This window comes from Nematostella vectensis, chromosome 1 (genome assembly GCF_932526225.1).
Source record: "Nematostella vectensis chromosome 1, jaNemVect1.1, whole genome shotgun sequence".
NCBI lineage: Eukaryota > Metazoa > Cnidaria > Anthozoa > Actiniaria > Edwardsiidae > Nematostella > Nematostella vectensis.
The window spans coordinates 21,478,262-21,494,571 of NC_064034.1; the positions used below are offsets into that span (position 1 = coordinate 21,478,262).

Consider the following 16,310-nt stretch of genomic DNA (forward strand, 5'->3'; position numbering starts at 1 on the left):
TAGGAAAAAATTGCGTAGCAGCCCATAGGCTGAATTAGGCATTTACAAAACAATAGATACTATATTACAACTATAATAAATTTAACTATATACACTAATAAATATAAAATATAAAAATTTAAAAACGTGATAAAGTTCATCCCATATAAAATTAATCATATATAACTCTCCATTTAAGATTTGTTGGCCATCGTGAATGTAAAAGATTCATGGCTCTGTTTGCTTTGAGGCGGGGCAAGGCAAAGGGCCGTTTTTTTCTAAGGTTATGGCTTGAAACGTTTGATGGAGGCAGCAAGCTCTATAGTTTATGATTCGGATCAGAAACTATTTCGACGAAGAGCTTGCTGCAAATTAGGCCGTGGTGCACTTCTAATTGTGTTATGCCCAACAAATCACAAGCACCATCGTAGCTCGTACGGGGCAAAATTATAGATAGCGCCCTTTTCTCGATACGTACGAGCTCATTTTTTAGGTACTGCGGCAGGGCGTTATGAAAAACCGGCACCGCATGGTCGACGGCCGAACGAATGCAAGCTTTGTAAATTAAAGATAAGTCTGAGGGAGGTAGCCGAGCCCTTTTTAGTTGGATTAAAAAGTATAGCTTTTTGCTCGATTTCTTGACTACCTCGTTCACATGAGCGTTCCACGACAAGTTATCGCTTATTGTGAGCCCTAATAATTTCGTGCTTTTAACGACCTCAAGCTCCTTTCCCTCGATGGCAATGGTAGCGAAAGGTCGGGGCGAGCGCGCAAACGAAATTCTCATCTCTTTGCATTTATCGGGATTAAGGACTACTCTATTGTCGTGGGACCACTCAATGATGTCGTTGACCAACCCCTGAGCGCTGCTTAATTCCCCTTTCAATAACACTTCGGAGACCGTGGTGTCGTCTACGTACTTCCATAAGTGTTTGATAAATAAAACAAATAACCACGGACCCTGCTTGGACCCTGTGGTACCCCGGAGGGGACTGGACCCCACTCAGAGTAGGAATCTATTGGAAAGAAATTAGCGCCTCCTAAAAAAGATAGCAAACTTATCAATGATTTGAATAACGTAATACTCCCTTGCCAGTCAAGGGGGCCCGGTTACTTCTGAGCCGAATCAATGAAAAAATATTAAAACATTTTTTTGCATATATGAATTTAGACAGCCTTAGAGCTTGGGCCGCCTGTGCGTAACGCCTAGCAGTATGTCAGCCAGCGGTCTGCATGCGCCATTAAAACTATGCGCGAGAGAGGAAAACAACATTACGCAATGTTAATTATAAGACCGCAAAGGTTGGATCTGTTGTCTGTAATTCTACTTGCAATTTGGTTTATCGTTAGGAAAACTGTAATGGGGAGCGAAGGTCTGTATTATAAAAGCTTTAATGTGTTTGTAAAACTTTCAAGAAGGTTTGAATTCTACAATACTTAGAGCATTTTCTCGAATGAATCGAGTGATTATACTTTTTGATAAATTTTTGACATTGAGTAACTTATAATGACAGTAAGCACAGAAAGAAATCATCGTCATCAACGCCAGATTTTTTTTTCGAACAAGATCAAGCCTGTCATTTCGCCGTATCAATATCAGCATCTTGTATCCACTTTGAATATGATGTTGGTTATAAAAATGCCTATGTGGTCTTAGAACATATCGTTTTCGTGTTTATTTTGACTTTCTGTGGACAAACTCGTGACCGTATAAAACCCTTTACGTCATAAGTGAAAAGGCCATCCCTTGAGACCCACTCAGCCACTAAACCTGGTGTGTTATAGCTCAATTTGGCATCTCTGATTGCTATATTTGGGTTAATAGCGGGATAGACCCATTCTTGGCAAGCTTAGAATGACCTCCACAGAAACCTACATACTCCCGGCTTGCTGTTTTGCATTATTGATACTTTTAATGCTTACTGGGTTTTGCCAAGATAAAGCTGCCTGCTTTTATGCTATGAGCAATGTGGAGAATTATTCCACCAGATCTTCCACCTAATTTTAAACCATCACATTTAAAGAGGTATCAAGGTACAAAATCATTTTGATTTTAACAATTTGAATTTTAAGATGTCAACTTTTGGACTAAAACCTTAAAAAATTTTGGTTGAGCAAGGGATTTACAGCTTGCATAAGGCTGAGAATCATGAATCTTATTGCACTGACAGGAGAACTAACAATCTATGTTGTGTATATCCTCATCTTTTCAAGTTAAGGTACATTAGAACTCACTTTATATGGCACTGGCGAGGACCTGTGCACATTTCTTGAAATTTTCTAAGGACATTAGTGGTAATCTTAGGAGGTAATCTTATAAAAACCATAAAAGAAGGAAATTTAATTAGTTTCAAACAAGCAACTACCTCTGCATTATTGTATTAATCAAACCAGAAGATAAAGTGCTTTATATTTGTTTCATCTTCAGTAGCTTAAATGCCATCATGTATTTTTTCTATTTTCAGTAGCTCAAATGCCATGTATTTGTTCTATATTCAGAAGCTAAAATGCTTTGTATATGTTCTATTTTAAGTAGCTTAAATGCCATGTATTTGTTCTATATTCAATAGCTTAAATGCTTTGTATATGTTGTATTTTAAGTAGCTAAAAATTTAAGCAATGTCATGTATTTGTCAGGTGCCTATGCAGGATTGGCTGAGGATTACACAGTCACGTGTATCTTATAGAAAAAGCCTAGTATTTGAAGGTTCCTTTTTAAGAAATGACCCACTTTTTGGCTGCCAAGGGGGGGGGGGTGTGCGCGTGCCCCCTGTGCACCTGTGTATGCGCCTGTTTGTTCTGTTTTCAGTAGCTAAAATGCTTTGTATTTTTTGTATTTTAAGTAGCTAAAGAGGAATTCAAGGTTAAGTTCAGCAAGGATGCACTCCAAGAGAAGCTTACGCCTGAGCAGTTTTCAGTCACACAAGATAGCGGCACTGAAAGGTATTATTGTGTAAGCAAAATTAACTCAATAGCTTTACATAGTTATAACATTGAGTTGCATGACTGTTGTTCCTGACAGGCTGTGAAGTCTTCTTAGCATCTATTAGAGAACAGACACACAAAACAATGAGATTTATTTGTTTTATATAACAATTAATATTTTCTTACTTTACAATCTAGGTTTTTGGGGAGCGCGCACCCATGCTGACGGCAAGCGTGTATGTGTCCCCTAATAACACATGTACTCTTGACCAATCAGAGCGTGCAATTTACAAGTGTCATTGTATAAATAGTTAAAACTAGTCCAGTTCCTTGGGCTATATTGGAACCCCTGTGGCTGGCCATTAAGTGAGCAGTGCTGGGGAGAGCCAACTCGGAGAAAGTTTTGGACACAGGGAACCTGAAACACCACAGGGAACCCAGAAACTGGGCTGAGCTATAACCTAATAGGTAGAATGATCAGAAGCATTGGTGACTAGCATGAACTTCCAGCCCGGTGATTGATAAGATTGATTACATAGGTATCCTTGATAAAAACTAATTGATAAAATTGATAATATAGTTGATTGTCTAATTGATATAGATTTATTACATAACAATTGATAATCAAAATCACCGTGAGTCTAAATGATGAATATTGATTATAATTTATAAAAAATAAGACCAATTGATAAAAAGTGGTAATTAATAAAAAAACGAGAATTTATCTAGAAATTGATAAAAACATACTGAAACTGATTTTACTGTTAATTGATCTAATTCAATGACACTACATGGCAGTTGTCGGAAGAACAAAATAAGGTTACACTTTGCTTTGGGCTTTTTGGGAGTTTCACATTTTCAGCCATTTTTAGATGCCTTCTTTTATTTTAAACTTGTGTTTCCAATAAAACATAGTTATAGAATCATTAGTCATAGAATTTAATGATCATAGGATGGTCACGCACACCAGTTGCACTACTAGTTGAGAAAGGTTTCTTCTGTTGTTGCCGGAATAGATTCATGAACGGTGAAACATGGGAGTCATCTTTATCAAAAAGCATGGTCGAGTCACTACTAAGGCCATGATCAATCCTAATGCTTGACTTTTACAGTTCCACTCTCATTTCATTCAGTTCCTGTTTCAGTTTTGCACATCGTAATCTTTGTCCTTTCAATTTCAGTTTAATTCTATCCAGATTTGATTTAGAAACTGGTGCTTTTGACATTTGCAGGTAGGGGTAGACAGCTGTCTTTTCTTTGCTTGACCAGAACTTTCAGCAAGTCTTGTATAATCAGACATGAACGACTCACAGAAGTATCACTCGTTCATATAATCAAACAACCAGTCGTCCTCCAGTAGGCTTTGCTTGGAAACTGCTGCATTGCCTGGTCTTCATCCTCATCTTGGTCATTACAAGTACACAGGGCATCATGGTGATATAACTTTGCAGTTATCTTATATTTTTGCACCTTCGCACAAGATGTAGCTTTCTACATTTTTGACCAGGTTACTAATTGTAATGTCCTCATACTGATTTTCTACTATAAAGCATCAAAGTGCTTTGACAGTAAAGCCCAGGCTGTCATCCACACTTATCTCCAACTCTGGAAGCAAGTATTCATCGTTCTTCTTCTCAAGTATAACCCTGTCACTCATAATTCTACTGTTCCAATTCTTCAGGGTTTCAAGCCTATGAAGTCGCTTTCCAGACTCCATGAATATGGGAGTAACAAACTGCCTTTTCCTCTACTCATGGTTTTGTGTTGACAAGCGAACGCCCAGGTCTTGGCTCTGGCTTTGGTGTTTCGTGGCTTTTTTGTGGCATATTCTGCGATGGAATAGTGCCGAATACTAGCCTCTTTGTGATCTTAACTTTGCCATGAACTGCAAGTAGAATAATCGGGAAATCAGAGAAGCAATGTGTAAAATAAACTCCAGCAAAGTAAGCTAAAATTTAAAAACACAGACCATCGACCATACATCTCAATGTCTTTGTCTCGGAAATGCCTCTCACAAATATTAATGTAGACCCAGCAGGCAGCTTCCATATCCCGATTCCTTGCTTTCTCCAGCAAGATCCACTGCCTTTAACCGCCCAATTATCGCCTGGTGTCCTTGCCGATACTTTAAACTTGAAGACTTTGCAATTATTTAGAGTTTAAAGCTAAAAACGAATGGATGTTGTCGTAAAATAAATCTTGATTACTAGAAGTTTGCTTGTTTTGCTTGTTATCACTACTGGAAGGGACTATGTGAAAAACATGTGAAATTGATGTGAACTGACCATGTGAAATTTTCACATGATTACCATGTGAAATGATGATGTGAAACCCATGTGAAGCTACTGTGAAACATTGTCCTCCTTTTCACATGGGTTATGCGTTGATGTGCATGTATAATATCACATGACCATCAATAAATTGAACAAAGACATGCTTGTTTGAAGTTCGCCGGCTTTCCTAACCAGTCTCCCTCTACTAACTATGAATAGAACAATAACTAACTTATTTGATCAACACTTTTTTGTGAAAACTTGACCATGTTAAGACTTCTGACAGCAATTTTGGTTGATGAAAATTGAAAACAATTGATATAAATTTATAACTATATCAATAGATGATAATAAATGAGCTATTTTCTATCAATTGCCTTTTGATGATCAGTTTTGTTAATCAATTTATTACTTACATTGTGGCATCACTCTTATAAAATTGGAATGCATAGCTGTCAACTCTCTTGCATTTGATTTTGAACTTTTTCTCAAGCCTAGCATTAGCTATCTTGGTACATCTTGTACATAGCTGTTAACTCATCTGCTTTAGGCGGGTGTAACAAGATTTTGGACCTCAACCCAAGCCTAAGTTGTGTGAGTATGGTTATATGCATCCTCTGTATTCACCTGCATTGGCTCTTTTGTTTTTTTTTTTCCTCCACATAATTATTTACTGTATTTCACCCAATTTCACAAGATTTCTGTCCAAGTTGGGTTGACAGCTATGTTGATACTTATGATAAATTCACTGTTTTTTCTCAAGATTTTTCCAAAAGCAAGGTTGACAGCTATGTGAATGTGAGTGAAAGCATTCTGAAACATCTTCTGTGAAGCCACACTTCCCCTCCTTCACACCACCATTTGTTGCTGATTTTTATTTGTAAAGAAACCATTTTACACTATCTTTGGAAGGTAACTTTGAAGCCATTTTGTTACTAGTCTTATTGTGGCTCAGCCTTTAATCTATTGTCTGGATGTAATTACTTCCTGTTTAGGGCATTCACTGGAGCATACTGGGATAAAAAGGACCCTGGTATCTATAGATGCGTTGTTTGTGACATAGAGCTATTCAGCTCTAAAAATAAATATGACTCAGGCAGTGGATGGCCATCTTTCTATGATGTCATAGCTCATGGAAATGTCAAGCAGAAATCGGACTTTTCTCATGGAATGAGACGAATTGAAGTCGTGTGTGCCAATGTGAGTCAATCTTATGAAATAGTGGCCTTGTTTATGATCCAGTCATTTAACAGTGCTAGGTCAATCTACTATTGTATTATTGAATTCAAAGATGACATTTAAGGAGTGCTATTTAAATAACTTTCCAAAAAACAACTTTTTCAGCAAATGACATTGATTGTTTTGGCAGTTTTCTAATTTCATCATTTTGGATTCTGAGTTGCTAAATTACTATAGCAGCCAATAACTTAACAAGATTCTAGTTAGCCATAGCAGGCCTCGAATTATTGGGGGGGGGGCACAATACAGAAACATTAAGAAAATATTGGGGGCACAGCCATGCACCTACTGGTCATTTCCTTATAATTTTTGAAAATATTGGGGGAGGGGGACACAGGCCCCAGTGCCCTACCCCTGCTATGGCCCTGTGAGCAATACCCTTTCAGTTGTTACAGTCCTTTGATCAGCTATGATAGAAATTCCTTTATTTTATTATTTCTATGCTAATAATAACCAATTAATGCTATAGTAATATCATTCTTACAAGATGTGAGTCAGAGAAGAGAAAATCCGGAAAATTGTATAATTTGGAAATTAGAGGCAATAATTAACTCAGACTTTATACAGTCAGATTAACATCCAATCCATTCTTTTCCTAGTGCGGGGCGCATCTTGGTCACCTATTTGAGGATGGTCCTCAACCAACTGGTCAACGATATTGCATCAACTCTGCATCCTTGAAGTTTGAACCGAAAGGTAGGATATATAAAGTTGTTAGTACTAGTGTATACCTACTAAAAGGTGGGATATATGAAGGTTCCAGTACTTGTGTATACTAAACCTACCGAATTCTGGGATATTTGAGAGTGTTAAAGTATAGTGTATACCTGTCAAAAGTTGGGATATATGAGGGTGTTAGTACTAGTGTATATCTGTCAAAAGTTGGGATATATGAGGGTATTAGTGCTAGTGTATACCTGTAAAAAGGTGGGATATATGAGGGTGTTATTGGTAATGTTTCGAACCAAACGACACTCTGAATTAACGATCTCCGACTTTCTTCTCCTTTTATTCGAATCAGCTCTCTATCTCTCCACAATCTCTCTTACAATCTCTCACGAGTTCACCCCGTGCCTGGTACAATGATACCCGATCCTATTACTAATTACATATTACATAATTGGTGATCATAAACTAATAATTTTAACAACTTCCGGTACACAGAAACGGAACTTCTGCAACACACTCCCCCCCCCCCCCCCCCCCTTGACTCTTAGGAGTCAAGCAAAGCCCCGATCGCGATTCTATTCTGCGCGTGCAATGCTGCGGCTCGAGTGGACCTGGCTCTGGTATGCACACTCCTGTCCGCGCACGCGATGCGATTCACTGTCGAGTCCGCGCAACTAACTTCTATGGGGTAGAGTCTCTGGACTGGTCTGTCCAGGCGAGATGGCTTGCCCTTCTTGACAAGTCTAACTTGTGCTCCTCTCACTACGTCATCTCTGCCCTTGATCAACTTCTCTACTCCCGCCATCTTCCACTGACTCCTCTTACTGCCGTCCTCGTGCACTGTCACTACATCTCCTACTTGAACTGCCTCCCTATGATGCCCGGTGACACGACTACTACGATGGAACTCGTCACTACATCTCCTACTTGAACTGCCTCCCATGCCCGGTGACACGACTACTACGATGGAACTTGTCACTACATCTCCTACTTGAACTGCCTCCCTATGATGACCGGTGACACGACTACTACGATGGAACTCGTCACTACATCTCCTACTTGAACTGTCTCCCTATGATGCCCGGTGACACGACTACTACGATAGAACTCTCGAAGGCTAGCTAGATACTCCTTACTCCATCTCTTCCAAAAATGGGAGAGTTTAGCATTTACATACCTAAACCGACTGTTGTGGTCTGGATTTGCTACATCGTCTGGCTCTACTACCTCGTCTGGAAAGCTATTTAGTCGTCTGCCATACATTAGATGGGCTGGTGCAAGCTCCACCTCTCCGACCTCATCGTACACATATGTAAGCGGCCTGTCGTTCAGTGTGCTCTCGACCTCCACCAAAACTGTAATTAGCTCATCATAGGTCAATCGTGCCTCGCCCAAGGTCTTCCTCAAACCCCGCTTGACGCTTCCTATCATTCTCTCGTAAAACCCACCCCACCATGGAGCCTTCTCTAGGTTGAATTGCCAAGATACTCTGTTGACCCCTAAATATGCTTATACCTCCGGGTGGTCATATAGCTCCCTCAGGGCCTTTGCTGCGGCTTTGAACGTTTTCGCATTGTCTGACACTATCAGCGTTGGAGCTCCCTTCCTGGCTGCAAACCTTCTAAGGCATCTCCTGAAAGTACAAGCCTCTAAATCTACCACTAAATCAAGATGCAATGCTCGTGTCACGCAACACGAGAAAAGTGCCACATACGCGTTCTGCATCATACCTGTACTACTCTTGTAATAGAGAGGACCTGCAAAGCCGACTCCTACTTTGGAGAATGGCTCTGCCTGCGTAACTCTAAAGCCTGGTAAATCCGCCACGGGAGGCGGCGCGTATGCCCTGCCTTCTAGCTTCTTACACGTGACACACCTATGCACTATCTTCTTTACAACTTGTCTACCTTTCGGAACCCAGAACCTTGTCCGCAACTGCGCTAAGGTGCCGCTAACACCACTGTGGTGTAACTTACTATGGCAGTCTAGTATAACCAGCTCTGTCAGCCTGTGATCTCTCGGTAATATTATGGGCATTCTAGCGTCTGTCGCAAGCTCGGAATTACCCAGTCTCCCTCTGCACCTAAGTATGCCTGCCTCTTCTACTAAATCTAGCTGCTTGGTCACCTGATTAAACGTCGCTTGTTGCGTCAAGTCTACTTGCGCTGACTTTATCCACTCTAGCTCTGCGTTCGTCGTCTCCTCTCTAGATAACCTGCCTGTCATCCTGTCTTCTACTTTCTCTGCCCTAACATTGTGCATGAATTTCCGAACATACGCTGTTACCTTGAACAACTTGCTACAATTACTGAAATTGTTAGGGTTGATTACACTAGATATGTCACTCTTCGGTACTCTGGTGTTGACTACCATACTTACAGTGCCCTTCTCCTCTTCCGCCCCAGCTGGCGTTCTCTCGATCTGTAATGCTGGCCATCCCTGTTCGGGACCAATCAGCCAGTGTGGGCCATTCCACCACAGTGCACTACTCTTGAGTTTGGAGGCGAGTGCACCCCGTGACCCAATGTCGGCCGGGTTCTGCTCTCCCGAGCAATGCCTCCACTCACCGTTCCTAGTCAGCTGCAAAATTTCATCTACTCTGTGCTTAACTAACTGTTTCCACTCACCTTTGTTCGCCAACCAGTATAACACTGTTTTGCTATCTGACCGGTACACCTCGCTTTCTACTTCAATGAGTGTGCCTAGTGCTTCTATAACATGGCTGACTAGACGGGCAAGGATTAACGCGGCCATTAGCTCTAACCTGGCTGACTAGACGGGCAAGGATTAACGCGGCCATTAGCTCTAACCTGGCTGACTAGACGGGCAAGGATTAACGCGGCCATTAGCTCTAACATGGCTGACTAGACGGGCAAGGATTAACGCGGCCATTAGCTCTAACCTGGCTGACTAGACGGGCAAGGATTAACGCGGCCATTAGCTCTAACATGGCTGACTAGACGGGCAAGGATTAACGCGGCCATTAGCTCTAACCTGGGGATTGTCATCTCTTCAAGGGGGGCCACTCTAGTCTTTCTGCAAAGTAACCTTACCTGCCTCTTTCCCCCCACGTCGTATACGAGGTATACGACGGCACAGTTCGCCTTGCGACTCGCATCAGCAAACCCGTGAATCTGCACCTTACGGTTGGACGTGTCCAATACGCACCGAGGTACTTCAACACTCATCAAATTTCCCAGTTCTTTAACCCAGGCCTCCCACTCTTTCCTTACCTCTCCAGTCAATTCCTCGTCCCAGGTTAACTCGGTCATTCTACACAGGGTCTGAAAAAGGATTCTTGCAGCTACAGTTACTGGGCTTACTATTCCTAGGGATCGAACATACCTGCAAGATCACTTGCGGTGGCCAAATGTGAGTCCTATAGTGTCACTACTGCTATTCCAGGGTAGGCCTAACACCTTCTGAATATCACAGTCGCTTGCCACGCCCTGGCTAGTCTTACCACGCGCCACACCTTCTTTACTACCTGGCATACATCTCCCTTCGCTTACATCCAACCTACCTCTGAGCTCGCTATCGTTAGTCTGCCACTTGCGCAGGTTAGACCCACCTTCTGCCAATCTCGACTTGGACTTCACGTATAACTCATACGCCTCTTCCGGGGTGTTACTCCCTGTCACCAAGTCATCTACATAAAAACTGTTGACTAACATCTCTACAAACTCAGGATCTATCTCTTTAAACTTCACGAGGTGGTGCCTCAAGGTTCCATTCAATAGAAATGGCGAGGCGTTCAGACCAAACACCACTCTACAAAACCGGTATATCTTGATTACGGAATCCTCCCTTCTCGGGTACTCTGGGAATAAGAATCGTAAACAATCTCGGTCTCCAGGGTCGACTTCGATATTCAAGAAAGCCTTCTCGATATCTGCTATGAGGGCTACCCTGTGGAGACGGAATCTCAGCAACACATTAAATAGGAGAGGGTTGAGAGACGGTCTAACGTGTAAACAGTCGTTGAGCGACACGCCCTTTTTACCTGTCTTCGCCGACGCATCATAGATCACTCTTACCGGTGTACTAGTAGCAACATTCCTACGCACTACCGCTCTATGTGGTAAGTAATGGATCTTGTTACCATCTTCTAACGCATGAACCGGCTCTATCACTCCCGACTCTAACTGTTCCTTGATTACTGCCTCGTACTGGTCTAGCACTTCTGGCTCTTGCCTAAGCTTTCTCATTGTGCCATGAAGGCGTCCTAGGCTGTTTTCGTAATTAGTAGGTAACGATCTGTGGTTGACCTTCCATGGTAACTTAACCGAATACCTCTCTCCATTGAAACAAATGTTATCCAGAAATTCTTCCTGTACTCCCTGTGTCTCTCTAATACCTAAGGTCTCTAAATCCCACAGTCTCGCTATCTCACTCTCCAAACTCTCTGATTGCTCTGCTGACCGGTCTTGGACTAACAAATTAGCCTGTACTATCTGTACATTCTCTACACATTCACTATCTACTGTCATAGGGCCTGACAATATCCATCCTAACTCTGTCTCTATGGCGACGGCTTCCTCTACTTTGCCTCGAATTACTCGTCCTTTCTGAAAATGCCAAAGATAATCCGCTCCAACTAAAATCTTTATTTCTAGTCTTTCCTCATTCCTATTCACATCTGAGAACCATAAACCTTTGAGGTGCGGAAACTGATCTCTAGCTAACTCTACGTGACCATTGGGTATGCTAGAAATTTATGGCACTACGAACGCCTGCACATTAATGCTAGCACCTCCATTTACAGGACTTACATTTAACTCTACCACCTCTCTGAGCGTGCCTTTCTGGTAGCGCTGACCAAACGCGTTAATGCAAAGCCATTCACGCCTAACGACAGGAAGTTTGGCTTTGCGCGCTGCCGACGCCGTGATGAATGAGCGGTGACTTCCGGCGTCAAACAAAAACCTTGTCCTAGCTGATACGCCCCCTTCCCAGCTAACAATGCCCTGCGCTGTTTGTAAAGCTATGCGCGTACCAGAGCCAACATGAAAACTCTCCGCAAACCCCGAAGTTACGTGATTTGAACTAGCTTCTCCCGCTTGCTCGCTCTCCCCCCGTTCCTGCTGTGGCGTTTCTGTTTGGCCACTAGCTTGATTTTCGCATATTGAAAGATGATGCGCGCCCGCGCAGCCCTTACAGTTACTATCTTTCGATTTACACTCGTAGGACCTGTGATTTTTCCTAAGGCATCTAAAACATCTAGCATACTTAACCAAGATTTTCTTTCGCTCTCCCTGTCCATTAGCTTCAACAAATAATGCGCTCCCGCTTGTTTGCCTTTGCATACCGTCTTGTGGTTTCTTGTTACTTGCCTCAGAAGAAATCGGCTTGTGCTCTTCTCTCAGCTCTACCTCCGCTCGTATCTCAGCCAACAGTCTTTCCATACTCCATGACATGAAGTTTTGATATCCACGGGTGGTTGTGAGCCGGAACGAGTTCAGCAACTTCTGTAGCAGGGCCGGTACCACGATCCCCGAATAACTTGTTTCATTTACATTTAGAGCTTCTAGCCCTCGGAAATGCGTCTCCGCTACATCGTAGAACCGCCTCAGCCTCGTTAAGTCCCCATCGTTAAAAACAGGCGACAGGTTAAGTAGGTCGTTAATGTGCGACCGCTGTATAGCCTCGGTTTTGCCATATCGCTTGCGAAGTATTCCGATAGCAGCGCCGTAGTTTGCCGCGGTCATCGCGAAACCAGCAATGGTATGTTTCGCCTCGTCTACCAGTAACCCCTTCAGATAAGCGAACTTATCTACGTCCGCGAGCGCCCCATTGCTATCAATGGCGCTCTCAAAGGAGTCCCAGAATTCCGGCCATTCTTGTATTTTGCCACCAAATTTCGGCACTTCAACCTCAGGTAGCCTTGCTCTCACTCTCGCCTCAGTCGAGGTAGAAGACCTTGCCGGTGAACTAGGTAAGCTAGCCGGGCTGATCGCTGGGGATGCGGCTTGATCCCACAGTGCCATTAACCCCTCCATCCCGTGGATAACCTCGTGCAGTCTCGCACGCATCTCGTCGCCCTCCGTTATGATTGCCTCGAGCTCTTCGCTATCTTCTTTCTCCGCCGACAACTCGATGACCTCATCGTCGAGTGCGCGAACGGTCTCTGCCTTTTCTTTGGCGCTGTCTCGGTGCTGGCGGATCGCTAACTTCTCATCTTCGCTGTGTTCTTCAAGATCCAAGATCTCATTTACCTTTCTAATCAACTTCGTTGCTGCCCCTCTATGAGCTCCACGCACTTTCTTTTTCAGGACTAACTGCCCACTCATCTTCTATCCGTCTTCGAAGGACCACGTATTGGTAATGTTTCGAACCAAACGACACTCTGAATTAACGATCTCCGACTTTCTTCTCACTTTATTCGAATCAGCTCTCTATCTCTCCACAATCTCTTTTACAATCTCTCACGAGTTCACCCCGTGCCTGGTACAATGATACCCGATCCTATTACTAATTACATATTACATAATTGGTGATCATAAACTAATAATTTTAACAACTTCCGGTACACAGAAACGGAACTTCTGGAACAGATGTTAGTACTAGTGTATAACTGTCAAAATTTGGTATATATGAGGATGTTAGTACTATAGTGTGAACCTGTCAAAAGTTGGGATATATTTAATTCCTCGGTTATGATGGCAGTCTCCCAGTCTTCAGTATTGTTTTTTTTACCAGTTCAAGGCCATATGTTTTAGAATAAAAAGCCAAAGCGAAGGCTGAACTCTTTCAGGTCTGAAATATATAAACATGTTTTTTTAGAATTTTTTTTTAAGGTTTATTGTTCATTTTTTCCACAGAAAGTGAGAAGAAGAGCGAGCTATGACACTTGATCGCCAGTATGATTTATGAAGCAGATGGTATTGATTCTATTTACAATAGGCTAGTAGGATAGTAAATATTTGTTATATTTATACAAATACAACAAAAGAAATTTGTGAACTTGTGTTCCATATTTTACAACTTGAATAAAACAGGTGATGGCAAGGAGTTTGATAACACCAACAGGGTTTGGATAACACCCACAAGAGGTTGGAATTCACCCACAAGGGGTTGGATAACACTCGCAAGGGGTTGGATAACACCCACAAGGGGTTGGATAACACCCACAACGGGTTGGATAACACCCACAAGGGGTTGGATAACACTCACAAGGGGTTGGAAAACACCAACAAGAGGTTTGATAACACCCACAAGGGGTTGGATAACACTCACAAGGGGTTGGAAAACACCCACAAGGGGTTGGATAACACCCACAAGAGGTTGGATAACACCCACAAGGGGTTGTATAACACCAAAAAGTTTTTGGATAACACTCACAAGGGGTTGGATAACACCCACAAGAGGTTGAAAAACACCCACAAGGGGTTGGATAACACCCACAAGGGGTTAGATAACACCCACAAGAGGTTGGATAACACCCACAAGGGGTTGGATAACACCCAAAAGGGGTTGGATAACACTCACAAAAGGTTGGAAAACACCCACAAGGGGTTGGATAACACCCACAAGGGGTTGGATAACACCCACAAGGGGTTGGATAATCCTCACAAGGGGTTGGAAAACACTCACAAGGGGTAGGATAACACCCACAAGGGATTGAATTACACCCAAAAGAGCTTGGATAACACCCACAAGGGGTTGGATAACACTCACAAGGGGTTGGAAAACACCCACAAGGATTCGGATAACACCCACAAGGGGTTGGATAACACCCACAAGGGGTTGAAAAACACCCACAAGGATTTGGATAACACCCACAAGGGGTTGGATAACACCCACAAGAGGTTGGATAACACCCACAAGGGGTTGGATAACACCCACAAGGGGTTGGGTAACACCCACAAGAGGTTGGATAACACCCACAAGAGGTTGGTTAACACCCAAAAGAGCTTGGATAACACTCGCAAGGGGTTGGATAACACTCACAAGGGGTTGGATAACACCCACAAGGGGTTGGAAAACACCCACAAGAGTTTGGATAACACCCACAAGGGGTTGGATAACACCCACAAGGGGTTGGATAACACCCAAAAGAGCTTGGATAACACCCACAAGGGGTTGGATAACACCCACAAGGGGTTGTATAACACCAAAAAGTTTTTGGATAACACTCACAAGGGGTTGGATAACACCCACAAGAGGTTGAAAAACACCCACAAGGGGTTGGATAACACCCACAAGGGGTTAGATAACACCCACAAGAGGTTGGATAACACCCACAAGGGGTTGGATAACACCCAAAAGGGGTTGGATAACACTCACAAAAGGTTGGAAAACACCCACAAGGGGTTGGATAACACCCACAAGGGGTTGGATAACACCCACAAGGGGTTGGATAATCCTCACAAGGGGTTGGAAAACACTCACAAGGGGTAGGATAACACCCACAAGGGATTGAATTACACCCAAAAGAGCTTGGATAACACCCACAAGGGGTTGGATAACACTCACAAGGGGTTGGAAAACACCCACAAGGATTTGGATAACACCCACAAGGGGTTGGATAACACCCACAAGGGGTTGAAAAACACCCACAAGGATTTGGATAACACCCACAAGGGGTTGGATAACACCCACAAGAGGTTGGATAACACCCACAAGGGGTTAGTAACACCCACAAGGGGTTGGGTAACACCCACAAGAGGTTGGATAACACCCACAAGAGGTTGGTTAACACCCAAAAGAGCTTGGATAACACTCGCAAGGGGTTGGATAACACTCACAAGGGGTTGGATAACACCCACAAGGGGTTGGAAAACACCCACAAGAGTTTGGATAACACCCACAAGGGGTTGGATAACACCCACAAGGGGTTGGATAACACCCAAAAGAGCTTGGATAACACCCACAAGGGGTTGGATAACACCCACAAGGGGTTGTATAACACCAAAAAGTTTTTGGATAACACTCACAAGGGGTTGGATAACACCCACAAGAGGTTGAAAAACACCCACAAGGGGTTGGATAACACCCACAAGGGGTTAGATAACACCCACAAGAGGTTGGATAACACCCACAAGGGGTTGGATAACACCCAAAAGGGGTTGGATAACACTCACAAAAGGTTGGAAAACACCCACAAGGGGTTGGATAACACCCACAAGGGGTTGGATAACACCCACAAGGGGTTGGATAATCCTCACAAGGGGTTGGAAAACACTCACAAGGGGTAGGATAACACCCACAAGGGATTGAATTACA

At 43.0% G+C, this 16,310-nt stretch overlaps 2 protein-coding genes across 5 annotated transcripts; one reads left to right on the plus strand and one right to left on the minus strand.

Annotated features, from left to right (window-relative positions):
* Positions 1-1,229: 1,229 nt before the first annotated feature.
* LOC5518300 (peptide methionine sulfoxide reductase MsrB) lies at positions 1,230-14,093 on the plus strand. 4 transcript variants are annotated; one of them, XM_001638161.3, is made up of 5 exons: positions 1,230-1,352; positions 2,826-2,922; positions 6,173-6,377; positions 7,016-7,112; positions 13,907-14,093. In XM_001638161.3, exons 1-5 carry the CDS (start codon positions 1,259-1,261, stop codon positions 13,930-13,932), a joined length of 519 nt encoding a protein of 172 aa, XP_001638211.2. In that variant the 5' UTR covers positions 1,230-1,258; the 3' UTR covers positions 13,933-14,093. The 4 variants fall into 4 exon arrangements, with proteins under 4 accessions (XP_001638211.2, XP_032218802.1, XP_032218804.1 ...); XM_032362911.2 differs by having other exon boundaries at positions 1,237-1,352; positions 2,823-2,922; XM_032362913.2 differs by lacking the exon at positions 1,230-1,352 and adding an exon at positions 1,402-2,013 and having other exon boundaries at positions 2,823-2,922.
* Positions 7,398-13,375, minus strand: LOC116601971. The gene is made up of 2 exons (XM_032362906.2): positions 10,080-13,375; positions 7,398-9,987 (listed from the first exon to the last, which is right to left on the minus strand). Exon 1 carries the CDS (start codon positions 13,373-13,375, stop codon positions 11,801-11,803), a length of 1,575 nt encoding a protein of 524 aa, XP_032218797.1. The 3' UTR covers positions 7,398-9,987; positions 10,080-11,800.
* Positions 14,094-16,310: the final 2,217 nt, after the last annotated feature.

Coding starts and splice junctions, on each gene's coding strand:
- LOC116601971 (XM_032362906.2), bottom strand. CDS start 13,375: ATGAGTGGGCAGTTAGTCCTGAAAAAGAAAGTGCGTGGAGCTCATAGA.
- LOC5518300 (XM_032362911.2), top strand. CDS start 1,259: ATGTTAATTATAAGACCGCAAAGGTTGGATCTGTTGTCTGTAATTCTA. Junction 2,923..6,172: donor CAAGATAGCGGCACTGAAAG/GTATTATTGTGT, acceptor CTTCCTGTTTAG/GGCATTCACTGGAGCATACT. Junction 7,113..13,906: donor CTTGAAGTTTGAACCGAAAG/GTAGGATATATA, acceptor TTTTTTCCACAG/AAAGTGAGAAGAAGAGCGAG.